General features: G+C 54.6%; 1 protein-coding gene across 1 annotated transcript in view; it reads left to right on the top strand.

The window, feature by feature from the left end:
• The window catches only part of IGSF21 (immunoglobin superfamily member 21), a 239,281-nt gene that overhangs the window by 89,885 nt on the left and 133,162 nt on the right, over positions 1 to 16,234 (top strand). Inside the window, exon 2 of the mRNA XM_055331438.1 lies at positions 12,526 to 12,638. Coding sequence (XP_055187413.1) covers positions 12,526 to 12,638 — 113 coding nt within the window. The remainder of the gene's footprint in view (positions 1 to 12,525; positions 12,639 to 16,234) is intronic.

Here is a 16,234-nt window from a genome sequence, read left to right on the forward strand (position 1 = left end):
ATTCGAGATGAAGAATACCACTTCCCTGTGATAATCTGTGATGAGAAGCGTGGCTTGGGAGCCCAGCTCAATGACGGTGTGGCTAGAACCATCGATTGATTTTGTTGCTTATTTCTTTACCTGCCCCTTCACTTTGGTTCCACCAAGAACCTTCTGAGTACCTACTATGCACTGTACTAGTGGGAATAACAAAATCTCGGCGGCTTAACACAATAAGATTTTATTCCTCGCTCATATCATTGTCCACTGGGGACTGCGGGAGGATGTCCCTCCATGCTGTCATTCAAGGGCCCAGGTTCTTCCCCCTTATGACTCCACCTCCCTCCAGGTCCTCCGTGTCCCCTCCATCCAGGCAGCTGGCACAGAGATGGTGTGGAGAATGGCACAGGCCATTCCCAGGGCCCAGGCCTAGGCGCCACACTCTGCTGCCATTAGACACATGGCCCCACCATACTGCAAGGGAGGCAGGGAAGTGTCATCTGGGTACACAAAGGAAGAGAGAGAGGGCTTGGTGAGCATGCACACATGCAGAACAGGTACCATGTACAAGACAGAGCAAAGACAGCTTTGGACCCTGGAGTGGATTCGGGTGGAAGAGCCTGGGAGGGGCAGAGCACAAAGCTCCAGATGGAGACCTGCTTGGCTGGTCCAGCATCAGCATCCTGCTGTCAGTGTCCTGTTGTCAACCCAGGACATGCTGCCTCGTGAAACTTTCCCCAGTCCAATCACTTCTCCGACGTACATCTCAGAGGCAAGGGGACTGACTGAACAAATCCTGCCTATCTCCGTCCTCAGTGTCTCCCATCCACAAAATGGGAAGAAAAATGGCTCTCTAGGGAACTGGAGGAGCATCAGGTGCCTGCAAAGGGTCACAGAACAGCTTTCTCCAACCTTCTTATTAATAGTATAACCACATCATTATCAATAATGAAACACAAATTAATAATAAATAAACAAACTAATGATAAATAATACATAGGTCATGAATAATACATTAATACTACAAGGCTTTTGAGCATCTATTGCCTCTGACGGAGGGGAATTTGATTAGCTGGCTGGAGATCACAGAGTGGGAATATTTCACAAGAGCCTGGAGGCTGGGGCACGGGATGGACGCCCAAAAGTAGCAAGCACATCTCCCTGCAAAGCCTGCAAAATGTTTGAGGCTCCTGGTGGCTCCAAGATGGGCTGGGGGAGGTGAGAACCAGGAGTCTGAGCGTAGGGACTTCCCTTCTAGATTTTCTTTCATGGCCCAAATTTTAGGATAAAAATCCATAGCCCACTGAGGCAGAGAAAACCTTCCAGCCCCAACAGAATTGGATGTTATGGCCAAGGCTAGACTAGTTAAAGTTATTGGTAGAATTTATTTGTTCAGCCATGGATTCATTCATTCATTCATTCATTCATTCATTCATTCAGTAAATATGCCTTTAATGCCAACAGTGTAGTCAATAGCATGCTAAGCCCTAACAATGCAGTTACTGAGGTATGCTTTTGGCCCTCCAAGAGCTCATCATCCACGGTATTGGGAAACAGATTAGCCACAAAGGGTGTCACCATACAGTGTGTTAGGGCTATGGTAGATGCTCTGAGAGAGGCACTGAACCCCAGCTTAGGGGTGCTGGCTCTGAGTTAGGTGAAGTTGGGGTAGTGTCAGGAGAGGCCTTTAGCGTAAGTGATGTCTCTAAGCTAAGCTCTGAGGGCATATCAAAATGATGAGGGTAAAATGATGGCAGGTGTTGCAGGTGGAAGCAGGGCATGTGGGCAGACCCAGTAGCCACATGAGGTCTAGCATATTTGCGGAGCACTAAGTAATTCAGGATGGCTGAGGCTCAGCATATAGAAGACAAACCAGAGATGAGCTGAGGAGGAGGCAAGCCAGGAGTGTGAGGAGAAAGGGTTTGGACTTCATCCCAATGGCAGTAGGGAGACAAAGAAGGATTTGGGTCCAGGGCGTGACATCAGTACACTAAGCTATAGCATAATCCTCATTTGTCCAGGGCTACACAGCTCACCAAGCACTGTCACATGCAGTGTTCGTGGGATGGCTCATTCACTGCCTCATTTGTGCAGCACGCTGGTTGAGCACCCGCCGCGTACCAAACATCATGCAGGGAACTGGAGATGCACATCAGGCCCCTGACCTTAAGAATTAAGAAGCTTCCAGTCTGATGGCAGAGACATACACAGAGGACCATGTGTTACATTACGATTGGTGTGGATGGCTATGATTGAGATGTTTACAAGGGTGTACGAGCCCAGAAGAGGGAGTTTCAGACTCAGATAAATCCAGGAAGGGGTGACCGTTGCACTGAACCTAGAAGGACATGTACAGATTTCCCTAGGTGAACTCCGCGAAGGGCATTCCAGGAAGAGGAAAGTGGAACCCGAGGGGCTGTGGAAGGGGTGGCGGATGGGGTTGCTCGGCGGCACAGACGCGGCGGGAGACTGATTGAGTTGGAGAGGCTGAGAGAGGCAAGATCATTAGGGGCCTGGTTGGCCATGACAGAGTCTGAACTTGATCCTGAATTGGAAGGCAATGGGGTGGGGAAATTGAATGGCATTAGCCAGCGAGGTGGCGTCATTATATTTGCATTTTAGAGACACCAGTGAGACCCCAGGTGGTGGTACGTTGGAGGACCCAGGCTGGAGGATGGACACCAGCAAGCTGGCTGCACAGGGTGCTGGGGAGGAATTTTAGGGGCCAAACCACAGGCACTGGTGCTGGGCAGACACAATTTTGAGAGCTATTTGAGAGGAAGAATTGATCCATCCTAGAAACAGGTGAGCTGCTAACTTCTCCTCTTTGCTCAGAGGCTTTCTTTTCTTAAAAGGCCCCCTCCACCCTCTCACCGTGGTCCCCGGCTGGGAGCACCTGTTAGCCCAGCATGGAAAGTGTATTTCACAGAACCCTCTGTACCTGCCTGAAAGATCTGGTTGCAGTAATTGTTTTGTTGTAATAATATTTATTACGATAGTAATTATGCGGCACAGGGAGCCCAGGGAGGCTGTCGTCAGTGCCACGCTATGGTATTTATCTTCATGAGATGGGGTGACCTCCTTTCTTCATGAGTGCTGGTGCATGGAGCTCCCTATCACATGGAGATAAATCCCAGCCCCACAGAAAGAGGAGGGTGTCATCAGGAATTTATGTGACCCCGACTCCCATCATCTACCCCAGCAGGGTCTTAAATCCAGCTGGTGGAATTGCTGCTACCACCTGACTGTCTGCCCCAGGAACGTCTTGGGAATCTAGGCTGATTCTCCCAAGGGAGTGGGGTCCATGAGTCCCTGCATCACTTCTGCACTCATACCCACAGAAGGAGGTGAGACACTGTCCCTGCCCGCCCTCAGGGAGCTCCTAGTCTGATGGCAGGTGCAGCCCCTGCCTCTGATAGAAAAGTCACAGTGCATGGCCTTTGATTCTTCTGTAGCTACTTTACATCAAAAAGTGATGGTTTGAGTGACACCAAACCAGCATTTTCAGACTAAGGTAAATGTCTGGAGCTGGGATCCGGGGACTGTATGTTAGGGTTGTGATAGAATAAATTCATCCATCCAGGCTTGGGTCTCTCACTGCCCTGGAAACGGTCTCAGACACATCTCCCTGGCCTTCCTAGCATCATCTGCTGGCTTTGAACTTGAATATGGCCTCAGCTGCCTGCCAGTCATCCTGCTGTCCCTTGTGGAGGTGTTATGTCCTGCTGATCTTGCCTGGCGTCTGACCCTGCGCACCCAGAGCAAGGTTTCCAGGTCCTTGTGGGCGCTTGACCCTCCGACTCACCCCTGTCTTCAGCTTACTTGCCATTTGAGAGCAATGGGCAGGGGGCTCCTGTGGGAGGGATGGCAAAAGAGTACCAGATTCAGAATCAGAGGGCTGGCCTGCCAAGCCTGCCTCCGTGTGATCATGAGGAAGTCATTCTGTATCCCAGCGCCTCCATCTCCTCATCTGTAAAATGGGTACACCGACCCACAGGGCTGCCATGGTGATCGGTGAGCTAATATTTACAGGTATCCTTTGAAAATCACCAAACACTAATCACATGTATTTGCTCAGCTTTGGTGCCTTCAACACATATATATGGCAATTCCTATTGAAATGCCAGGAACTGGTATCCCTGGGTGGCTCAGTGGTTTAGCACCTGCCTTCGGCCCAGGGCATGATCCTGGAGTCCCTGGATCGAGTCCCACGTTGGGCTCCCTGCATGGAGCCTGCTTCTCCCTCTGCCTGCGTCTCTGCCTCTCTCTCTGTGTCTCTCATGAATAAATAAATAAAATCTTAAAAAAAAATAAAATAAAATGCCCGGAACTGTTCTAGTTTCTAGGGATAAAGTCATGGTTTAAAAAAAAAAAACACACACACACAAGTGAAGGACTTCTGGTGTGATGTGATGAAGACCAGCCTCCCTTTATCTCCCGCTTATACAACTGTGAGACCTGGACAGAATGTGTGGACACCTATGTGGAAAATCAGAGACATAAACACTAGCAGGTGGCTTGGGGAAAGAACACCAGGATTTGAAGTGCCCTGGAAAGAATGAGTATAAACAAGTCTATAAACCAGACTCTCATAGGGTAATACTCAAAATGTCCGAGATACAAACTAAAATCACTCGATACAGAAAGAACCATGAAAATCTCAATTCACACAAGGAGACAATCAGCAGTGATGAGGTGACACCGGTGTTGGAATGATCTGACAAGGACTTTGGAGTAGCTTTTATATATAAAAAAAAATACTTGGACAGGCAATCACAAATAGTCTTGAAACAAATATTAAAATAGAAATGCTTGGCAAAAAAAGTAGAAGGTAAAAAAGGAGAACCGAATGGAAGCTCTAGAGCTGAAAAATATAATAACTGAAAACAAACAAACAAACAAACAACACCTCACGGGATGGACTCCGTAGCAGGACAGAGATGACAGAGGAAAAGTCCATGAGCTTAAAGTTGATCAACAGAAATCATCCAGTCTGAATTCTGGGGGAGGGAGAGACTGAAACACACGTGCATACATCAGGGCTCTGCTCTCGTGGAGCTTCGTTGGCTTTGGGGATAAGGGGAGGGAATATTGGTAGACAATAACCAAATCAGTATAAACCAAATAAATGTTTAAAAAAGAATAAAAGGGGGCAAAAGAGCAAGACAATGACAGGGATACTATTTTTTAAAGATAGTTAGAAAAGGCGCCTCCCTAAGGAGATGGCAGTTGAGCAGCAGAGCTGAGAGATTGAGCCACGTAGGTATCGAGGGAAAGCTGTTCTGGGAGGCGGGACCAGCAAGTGCAAAGGCCCTGAGGTGGGGATATACTTGGAGTATTCGGGGAGGGGTAGGGTTCATTGTGGGTGGGTGGAGGAAAGGAGAAAGGGGAGGGGGCGAGATGAACTCAGAGAGGTGGGTTTGGGCAACGGTGGGGGAGCAAGGGCGCAAGGGCACTGGTGGGGAGGCGTTGCGGTGGGCCAGCAGTAAATGATTGCAGCTGGACCCAGAGAGGTAGTAGTGCAGGGGTGAGGGAGTTGGATAGAGACTGCCGTGTGTGCGGGTGTCCCCTTAGCCAAGTGGGGGGATCCATCGCTTCCATTTGGGACCTGTTTGTCTGAGGTAGCTGCAGCATGCAAGGCTGCATGAAGCAGTAGTGTGGTGTCCTACGTTCCGGGTCCCTACCCCATCCGCTGCGAGGTCCCTGGTCACCACCACTGACAGCCAGGCTCCTAGGAGAAGCAAGGGAGACAGGGCACCTGCTCAGCACAGTGTTCCCAGGACAAGCAGGACACGGCTCAGAACGCAGCAGTAGCTCCGTCCCCCGACACCGAGCCTGCCAGTCCTGGCAGTCACCCTGCTTGTGTGGACACCCCCTTTCTGGGGCCCCGGGTCATACTCTCTGCGACCCAGTTGGTGTGTCTTACATCCACCCACTGCTCATTTCCTCTTTTGGACAGAGTCCCCCTGCCTGGACCCCCCAGAGGCCCCTGGGTAGTCTAAGGGGGCACTGATGCCAGTCCAGGCAGATGTGGCCGGAGACACAGGTGCAGAAGGCACCTGAGTCCATGGAGAACCCTGGCCCCGGGCATGTGCATCACATGCAGATGCAGAGACAAGCTGCTTGCACGAGGGCCCTCCTGGGAACACCACCCCCTCTACCCATGGAACAGCCTAAGACCCAGGCAGGGGCTAATCTGTTCCTTCATCCAACAGAGACTCTGATTTAGGCCCTGCTGCGGGCACATGGGTGCCACAGCACCTAGATATGGTTCGCGGCGGTGTCCCTCAATACATCATTACAAGCCCTCTTCTGGGGCCTTAATGGGAGGGAGGAAGGGGGAATGTCGGGGACTGTGAAAGCCTGGAGAGTCAGGAAAAGTCATCCGAGGAGGTGAGATTTCCGTTAATCCTTGAAGGATGAACAGCAGCATCCCAAGCCAAGAGTGAGGGCTCAGGACAGGGGAGCACCAGTGCCAGGACCCAGCAGTGAGAGACGGGGTGCTCGTGAGGAAGAGCTGGAGCCGGGCGAGCACCAGACCCTCCTCCCCCGGGGAGGATGCAAGATGTTTCCTATGGAGCGACTGGCAGTTCCGAAGGCCCCTAGGAAGGCCAGGGGTGTGCGTTCTAGAGAAAGCGGCCTGGCTGCTGGCAGAGGATGCTGGAAGGGCATGAACGGATGCAGGAAGTCCAAGCCGGACCCCAATCCACAAGTTACTCCCTTTAGAACCCAAGTCTACTGAACCCGTGTGGAGTCAGGCACCAGGATGGAGGAGACAAGATTCACTCCACCAGTGCTTGAGTTGGTCAAGGGAGGTGTGGTCACCCTCATTGTTGAACTAGGCAGAGAGGTTTAAGCAACGTACCAGGGCCATCCATGGGCCATGGCGGGGCGGTAACTAGGGTGACCCCTGTGGTTTGGTTTGGTCGGTGTCGAAAACCCCTGTCCTAGGAAATCCAGACTGAAACATCTGGTCACCCTAATATAACTTCTGTCTCCTTTCTCTACATCAAGGCAGGTCTGGACCCCTCCCATGGCAACCCTCGCTGGCCCATGGGGCCAGACGTGAGCTGGCTTTGTGGAAGCATCCCTTCGGAGCAGGGAAAAGGGAGAGGAGGAGCACTGGGAGATGACAAGGCGAGCTTCCGGGCCGAGGAACTATTTGTCATCACCTCGTTGGGGAGGGCACCTGGTTCCTAAATATTGCCTGCGATTTTGCTAAATGTATCTTAACGGGAGCGGTGTAAATGCTGTCAGAGATAGAGGGGGAGAGTGATGGCCCCATACGGGATAATGAACTGCTTAGTTAAGATGGATCCAGCTCCACTCCTGATCCTGCTTCTTGATACCGAGCTTGGGGGCCTTCACGCAAAAGGCTGATTGGTGGCAAATTTAATGCAGAGAAAGACAGAGCTCCGTCTTTAGCTGGTGGCTGATTAATTGATGGATTCACTTGTCGGAGAAATGGTGTTGAGACGTACCAGGAAGGAAGGGGGCAAGAACCGGGCTCAGTTAACATCTGACGTGGGATTGATTGGAGCTGGAAGGCCCTAAAAATCCAGTTCACTCCTCATTTTAGAGACAAGGCCACTGAGGCCCAAAGAGGGGAACCAGAGCTGGTTGGCAGCACAGCTGAGACCAGAACTCACGTCTCGGAGGCTCTTCCGACTATGCTCGCGGCCTCCTGGCTGAGGGATGAGCCCGTCTCCCCCAACCCCTACCTACTGAGCTGCCCCTTCCCACCTGCCCGGACCTGGGCGGTAGCAGGAAGCAGGGAGGGGGCATGGGTCCTGGGTCCTGCTCGCATCTCTTCTCTTCGGTTTTCTGTCCTCTGCCTTGGGGGAAGGATGCCACGTGGGTCTCCTGGCTCTGATCCCCGGTCACCTCTGACTCTCCTACCCCTTGACCAACTTCCAGATGTCAGACTCCACTCTTCCCACCATCTTTCCTCGGCTGGCCGGTGGGAAACGGGAAGGAATGGAGGTCTGGGAGGCCAGGAGGCCTGGTGCCAGCTTGCCCTGCTCAGGGACGCCTCCCCATGTGGGCAGGGCTCGTGGGGAACGATACCCTAGAACATGCTTCACCTCCCTGGGATTTAGTCCCATGTCCACATCGCACATGGGGAAACGGAGTCCCTTGGAGGCCGCACAACTTGCCCAGGTCACTGCTGAGTGGTGGAGCAAGAAACTTGAACCAGGTTAACTGGCTTCACATTGGTCGGAGGCCTGTGGGCGGGAGAAGCAAGGGAAGGGAGGGAGGAACTTTCGGAGAAGGAACCAGGGCAAGGCATTCAGAAGGCGAGGGAATTTGGTGAAACGGGAGCTGGAGCAGTGTTCGTCCGACCTAAAAGGGGAACTTTTCTGGTGTTTCTCTTTTGCAAAAGGCTCCTTGGCTACGAGCCCTCGCCGTCCCCTCCCGTGTGTGCGTCTGCGGCGGGGAAGGTGACTTCTCACCTGTGATCCAGGTGTTGATTGGCGCTGACGCCGTCCTCGCCTGGTACATCTCTCAGAAAATTGCCTTGTCACCTGCCTCTCCCCGCCACCCCCCGCCCCCACCGCCCAGCTAGTGGTCCTCCCTCTGGACCCAAGGTGATGCCCACACACCGCACGTCACCCGAGCCTTGTGCTGGCCTCGGGTAGGAAGCGGCGGCACCCCTAACCGCAGTCCTCCCCCGCGACGGAGCAGCACGCGTGGGGGGGTGGCAGGATCGGCACCGCCTGCACGTCGGAAAGCTCCGAAAGCAGCACTTGTCGAATCTCATTTTCATACCCGACTGATACTAATGGAGCTCGCATTCCAGAAGGAGAGGCAGATGCGCAGACAACTACACTCCAGCGCGACGCACGCAGCGAGCGGCGCCGCGTCTCATGGGCTGTTGCCAGAGCTGGTGACTGCACAAACAGGAGCCCGGGCACTGGGGCGGTGGGAACGGGCCATATGCCCAGGGAGGAGGTTTTAGGCACTGCGTGGTGGCCGGAGCCCCTCCCTCAGCTCCCAGGGTGGCCAGGCGAGGAGCCCGCACCCCCAGCTCCCACCCCCAAGCAGGGGGACCTCGGGATGTGAGACACAGTCCCTCCCGCCTGGGGTTAGGGACCCGTTCCTGGAGGAGGGGAGGCAGGTGGGACTCAGGGGCCTGCGGTGGGGTGAGCCGCTCCCTCAGCCCGGCACCTCCCCTTCACCCCTGCCCTGGTTCTACTCATGCAAGATGCTGAGGTGAAGATGGGATCCAGAGTGGTTGCGGGGTTAGGAAGGAATTTCCTACCCTGGGCCACACTGAGTGAGCACCCCGAGCACACTCCCGCTTCGGGCGTGTGCCCACCTGGCGTTCTCCGTCCGCAGTGCTTTCCCTCTAGACACCTGCCTTCCCTCTGACCCCGCCAGAGAGGCCTCGAGGGCCACCCGGTCTGGAGCAACCCCTGCCCCGCTGTCCCTGTTGCTTTACCCTGGTCTGTTTTCTTCGTGGCATCTGTCACCACCTGCCTTATGTCCCCTCATTCGCTTATTTGACTGTTGCCCCCTCTGCTGGAACGTCACCTTCGTGAGGGCAGGACTTGCCCCTTCCCGTTGCTGTGTCTCCGGTGCCTGGAGCAGTGCCCGGCACTGCGTAGATTCCAAATGATTTTTTTTTTATTTTTATGAAGGAAGGCAAGACAGGAAGCTGGAAGGAGAGAAGTCTTGAAGGGGAGGAACGTGCTTAATTTTGTTCAGCGCAGTGTTGGTAATGAAATTTTGTCGCCTGCAGGACGCCTGGGTGGCTCAGTGGTGGAATGTTGGCCTTTGGCTCAGGGCGTGACCCCGGGGTCCTGGCATCGAGTCCCACATCGGGCTCCCTGCATGGAGCCTGCTTCTCCCTCTGCCTGTGTCTCTGCCTCTCTCTGTGTCTCTCATGAATAAATAAATAAAATCTTAAAAGAAAAAAAAAAGTCTTTTTGCCTGAAACATCTATCAGAAGCTCCCTCTTCTCTCCACACTCCGGAAAATGTGGTCTAAAGGCATCCAAACCACTCTACTCAGGTGCTCACCTTCTAAATCTCCTCTTCGTGTGTCCCCTGTGACCCTGTCCCCACCCCTGCTGCTGTGCAGGGGGCTCTTCACAGCTCTCACCATGCACGCCCCGGACATCTGCTACACCTTGTGGTGCTCCTAACACAACCACTGGCTGCCAGAGCTTTGCTCGTCCCCCTGGTCCCCTCCAGAGTCACACCTATAATTCCCCCGTGGTTTGCCAACAAATGGCGACCCTGCAAGCTGGCACCTCCATCCCTCCCTGGCCCGCCTCACATGCACACACCATCTGCACCCAGGATTTACCCATCCCAGAGTGTGTCCTTCCCACCTCCTTCCGGTGGGAGGGGGCCCTTCTCTGGTCTTGAGCTCTCAGCCATCTGGCTTGTAGCTTCCGAGGTGAGACCCTGGAGGAGGGCAGCCGCCCGCCCCCCACCAGACGGGTGAGCCAGGGGGTCTGCCCAGGACTGGGAATGGCAGCAGGCAGGATCAGGTCCTGGGCTTCCATCACGGCCCGCCAGCAGCACGTCCCCCTCGTCCCCAGGGCTGGATGTGGAGTGTCCACCGCCCTGCCCTCCCCTCCCATCATCAGAGAGGCTGCGTGGCAGTCAGAACGGATCAGCAGGCTGGGCTTCAGTCCCAGCTCTGTCCCTGACAGCTGTGTGACCCTGCTAGGTTACTTTGCCTCTCTGTTTCCCTATGGAAAGTGGGAATAATACTGCTTCCTCTCCCCTAGGATTGTCGGGACACTGAAATGAGTGTGTAATGAGCGCTTAGGCCAGCACCTGTCTCGGAGTAGGTGCCCTGGAAATGTCACCCATTATTACTACGTCCTGCTCAGGATTGGCTTGCCCAGAGTCCTCTTTGTCACTGGGCTCCAGCCTCTGAGGGGCGAACTCCTCGTTTGTCATGGTTTGGGACACGCCTGGGCTTGGGGACTTCCCTGATGGTCCAGACTGGAAAGTTTCCCTCCCCTGCGCGGCCCCCACCACCACCCGCCCACGGAGTGTGACCAGGTTGTGAATCTGTCCCCAAACCGTGCATGCGTAGTAGACAGGGCCATGCTGGGACATCCTGCTCCCCGGGTCACCGCCCTGCTCAGAGCAGGTGGGAGCAAACTGAGGCTGAATGAATGACGAGAGCGGGAGGCAGAGATGTCCTTCCAGTTGGTTCCTGTCGCTGCTCTCAAGGACCACACAGGCTCTTCGGGGCTCCCTGGGAGTCTGACCTCCAGCCTAAGGTTGGGGCTCCCTAGAGGTGAACCTCCCGCCTTACTCCCCTTTCCCCGGCCTGTTGGAACCTGAAGGCTGGTACCACACAAGTCGATCCTGACTCCCGCTTCCAAATTGATCCTGAAGAGGTCAATTCTGGTTGTTTTTTTTTTTTCTTTAACCCCCGGGGAGTGTTGTAACTATTAAGCTCCAGGCAGGGGTCAGGCACCTGAGCTCCGTGTGCTCAGGTTGCCTGCACAATTGAAATCCCTGAACCATCCTGGCTAGTTTTCTCATTAAGACAATCGGACTGGATTGATCCATCAGATCAATGGCTGGACATCAACCGACGGGAGGCCAATCAGATGGGCCCGGACGATCAGCCCAAGAATGAGGTCCCCTCCGGCCGAGCCAGAGCGGGGCCTGGCCTTCTGGGATTCTGGGATGGGGCTGCGGGAGGTGGCGGAGAGGGTCAGAGGCCTCACCAGGCTGGACTCCGGTGTGGAGACAGGAGTGTTTCCCTAGGGTGCGGCTTCCAGGTTAAGGGTGCCCGCTCCTGGGATTTCCGGGGGCTGCTGGTGGGCGAGACTCAGCCTCTGGTGCTTGCAGTGGTTTGGGCTCGTCCCTAGGCGGTCAGCTCATAATCAGCCCTCCACCGGTGTGGGCTTGGGGTGGAGCTCCCTCCCCCTTGGGTGGCACAGCATGTGAGATGGGAGATTCAGAGGCCCCTCAGGGAGCTCGTCCCCTTTCACCAGGAGTAATTTGGTTATGAGGCTGGGAACGGAGGAGTCCGGGGCGCTAGAATAGTTTCCCAGTGTGGGTTCCATGGGACCCTGGCTGCACCGGTTGCCGATGGGGCTTCAGGGATGCCTAAGAGGCCGGTAGTCACGTAGGTTTGGGAATGCCGGGTTAGATGGGTTGTGGCACGCTCATTTCCCGTGGGGCTCAACTGGCCAATGCGTAGGGAGGCTCCGTGATAGGGAGGAGGGAGGGATAGTGTGTGACCGCAGGACTGTTTCTCTGGGACGACCCGTAGAAATACATTGAGGCATTTCCCCCAGCTGCCAGCGGGTCTTACTTTCAAGGGAAAATTGATGCCCAGAAGAAATGTTTCAGGACTGGAGGGACCCACAGGAGCCAGGGAGGTCCTCAGGGTGGAGAGGTCAATGAGAAGGAGGAAGGGAGCGATGAGCCCGGCACCAATCGCAGGGGCTCCAGTGCGAACGGCACCCCGGACCGCGGTGCCAGCCCTCCCCCCACCCCGCCCGACTCGGCCCAACCCTTCTGGTGCTCGCATGCCCTCACCTCCGCTTTCTCCTTTTCCCCATAGGCTACCTGACTGTCAACATTGAGCCTCTCCCACCCGTGGTGGCTGGTGATGCCGTGACCTTGAAGTGTAACTTCAAGACCGATGGTCGCATGCGCGAGATCGTGTGGTACCGGGTAAGTCGCCGCAGTTGTCTCCTCCGCGCCACCAACCAGGGCTGGAGGTAGAGTCCCCAGAGCCCCTCTGGAGACCCTTGCAGGCTTGGCTGCGTCCTCGGTCCTAACCCAGCTCTGTGTTGTTCTGTGCCCTCAGCCAGGTTCCCATCCTCTGCCCAAACCCTCCTCCAAGACCACTTCGTTCCAGCCTTGGGGTCTCTCTCTCCTTCTGGTCTCCTCTGTGTCCCTAATATGCCCCTGTGCTCAGGAAACCCCAGCAGCACCAAGTAGGAGTCATGAAGAACCCCGTGGGGCCTAGGTGCTGTGTAACAACCAGGGAACGTCAAAGGCTGCAATTCCGGGCATGAGGCTTTGGGTAATGTTCTTGGCAGAGCACAGAGAAGACCAGGACGGCGTCCTGCCTTCTTGAAACTAATTCCAGAGATGGTCCTCCTTCTACTTCGATTACGTGTAGGACTCTCGTGGTGTCTGGCACCTTGAGCTGGGTCCGAGGTGCAGGGCTCTTAGAGGCACACAGATGCCCACCTGTCCACGCCCGGCTGGTGGCAACAGGCGGACCGGCTTGGGTACTGGCACAAGTGTTGGCCTTTTCAGGCACTGATAGGAGCCTTCATGTGTCTCAACCGGGCACCCCAGCCTGGTGTCCCTTGGCCACAAGGGAGTCAGGGCTGGCCGGGCTCAGGAGAAGTTCGGGTTGGAGCGTTGCAGTGCCACACTCAGGTCCATGCAGAGCAAGGTGCAAGAGCAAGAGTTGAGGCAGAGAGCTCCCCTTCCACGATCGAAAGAAAGAAAACAGGGTTTGGCAACACTTTTCGGTGAGGTCCAGAGAGTAAATATCCTCCTCTCCCGGGGACCGTATGGTCTCTGTCACAACTTCTCGGCTCTGCTGTTATTGTGTGAAAACAGCCACAGACAATGTGTCACCGGGAGGCCATGGCTGGGCTCCAATCTGTATTCATGGACACTGGGACTTGAATTTCATACCATTTTTATATGTCGTAAAATACTCCTCTTTTTATATATATATACGTGTATATTTTGCAACCATTTAGGGAAGTAAAAAGCCATTCTTGGTTCGTGGGCTGTACAGAAAGAGGCTGTATGGGCTGATGTGGTCCACCGGCCATGGTCTGCCAACCCCTGATCTAAAACAATACTTCTCTAACCTCTGTCTGCTGCATTGCCCTTTCTTCAGATGAAACCAGGAGGTGACACAGTCGAGTGGAACTGCTCTGCATGGAGCGGATGGAGCGAGCAGGTGGGGGGTGCAGAGCGGGGAGTGGGGGGGGGTAGCATTGGCAACCTGATGATCAAGCTTCTAGAACTGGTTCCTTTGCTCCTTCACACTCCCACCACTTGCACAGGGCAGTGCTAGGAAACCCTGTGTTAGAGGATCCCCCGGGGGGCACACTCACCACTCTGACCCGGCTCCCTGCTCCTCAATAGTCTTGCTCTGGCTCCAGCCTTGGTTGGACCATCCTGTCCTTGCTGGTCCTTCTTGCATTCTTGGCCTTTGATTCGTCCTTTGCTGGTTTGTTGGCTGTGACTTGGGCTCCTTTTAACCAAAATCATCGTTCTCCATCTTAGCATTGTAGCCCCTCCCACTTAAAATCGCCTCTAGGGCCCCACCCCCCAGTACCCAAGCTCTCCAGGCAGCCGCCTGAGCCCCACAGGTGTGAACCTGACGTTCGACACCCCGCGGGGCCCCAAGTTTAGATGAGATTGCCATCCCGGATAGATCAACAGGCCTAGAGAAAGTCAAGGCCTATGTTAAACAGTGCCATGAACTGAATCACTAAGAGGCGTATTTACATGATATGGAAGCTGCTTGGCTGACACACTGCGAGCATCTCATTAGCACCTGGCAGAAGGACTGTGCTAAATTAACTGCAGCTCGCTGCTAACGATGGGACTGTCTCTCGCTCAACCATCCGTACATGGGATCGGAGTGAGGGGAAGTGAAAGACCCGCCCAGCTGGCAGAGAGAAATACGGAGACCCAATGGGCACAGTTTATGGGGGCGATGGTGGGAGGGCACTTGCACACAGGGAATTACCAGTGGACACCTCACTGCCTTGCCAGCCCTTGAAGCAACTATCCTCACTCTGGTTGGAAAAGGGATTTCTGTGTCGGTGGTGAAAACCTGCCTGCAGAGGTGGCCGCCAGGGTGGGGGCAATGCCAGCGCCAGGCCCAGGTGTAAGAAACCAGAAGCTGGCTTCCATGCGGCTCCACTCTGCGTCCCCTGAAGATGGGGGGAAAGGGCCGGAGCAGGACGAAGATGCCCAGCTCTTGGCTCAGACACGGTCTTTCCCTCCCTCCCCTTCTCTGCTGCCAATGCTGAGAAATCCCCATCACCAACCTCACCGTCTCTCTCCACCCTAGCCTGCCTGCGATCATGTTGATTGCCTTGAAAATCAGTTGCATCTCTTACGGTGTCAGGCCCTGTGTATTGGGCTATGGTAGGCTGCACTAATTAATTTATTTTACTTCATTTCACATCCTTTGACTGCACGCCTCTGGAGTGGGGAGGGGGTATGCAGATGTATGCAAATCACATGCAAATCGCCCACCAGAGCCAAATGTTTGGGCCCTTGTGATTCTGTAGCTGGATTGAGGGAGCAGGCTCAGCTGACTTGGAAGTCTCCTTGGGACCAGGGGAACCTCGCATGCCCCGTCTGGGATGGTGAGGATGGGGGAAACTGCAGGGAAGTGGTCCATGCTTGCCCGTTCTCTCTCTGCCTGTTGCCACTCTGGCCTTCCCCTCACTGATCGCCTGTTTTCCCAAGGAGCCAGCTGAAAGGAGAGAGATAAGAGCTTACCAAGATGGGGGCTGCAGGGACCAAGGCTCCTGGGTGGGGGGAGGAGGGCAGAGCTTCTAGAGGATGCAGGAGAAGCAGCAATGGGAGCCCCACTCTCCTGCAGTCAGACCCCCCCCAAGCAGAGAAGCCCCCCCAAAACAAGGAGCTGCCCAGCACTGTTTGTTTTCTGTACGTCTGTTTGCTTCCCCAGCTTCCTTTGCCCGTCCTCTGTGAATGAGCTTACAGAGCCCAGCTTGGAAGGAAATGAATAGATTACACAGGCCCAGCCAGGGCTGTGTCTCCAATCTCTTTAGAAGGGAAAAGCAGGGCATTGTGGGGAGGCTGCCACTGCCCGCTCAGCCCAGTGGGCACAAAGTGGCCCAAGACGTGTACAGCCCAGCAGCCTCCCCTCTGGCCCTAAAGACATTATCTTAGCAGTGGAATCGTCCTGAGCTTTCAGAAATGTAATGAACGGATTGGATTCTTTGGGTGGATTAGTAGAGCTGATGAAATTGTCTGAAGCAAAAGGACTCACTCCCTTGGGGCTAACAAGACCTCTGGCTGAACATTTGGGAAGGTCTTGCCATGTGGGTATCTTAGGGATGGGGTGGGGGCAGGGGATAGGAGGAGGTGGCCAGGGCCTGCACCTTGGGCATGGGCACTTTGCCCCATAGCCTGCCCAGTTTGTAGAAGAAAATGCCAGAACTATAGAAGAGACTCAAGAAAATGTATACAAGGAGAGCCCCTGGGTCTGTGCTATCCAGTATGGCAGCCACTACTAGTCACATGTGGCTATT

Source organism: Nyctereutes procyonoides, unplaced genomic scaffold, assembly GCF_905146905.1.
Source record: "Nyctereutes procyonoides isolate TBG_1078 unplaced genomic scaffold, NYPRO_anot_genome, whole genome shotgun sequence".
Classification (NCBI taxonomy): Eukaryota; Metazoa; Chordata; class Mammalia; order Carnivora; family Canidae; genus Nyctereutes; species Nyctereutes procyonoides.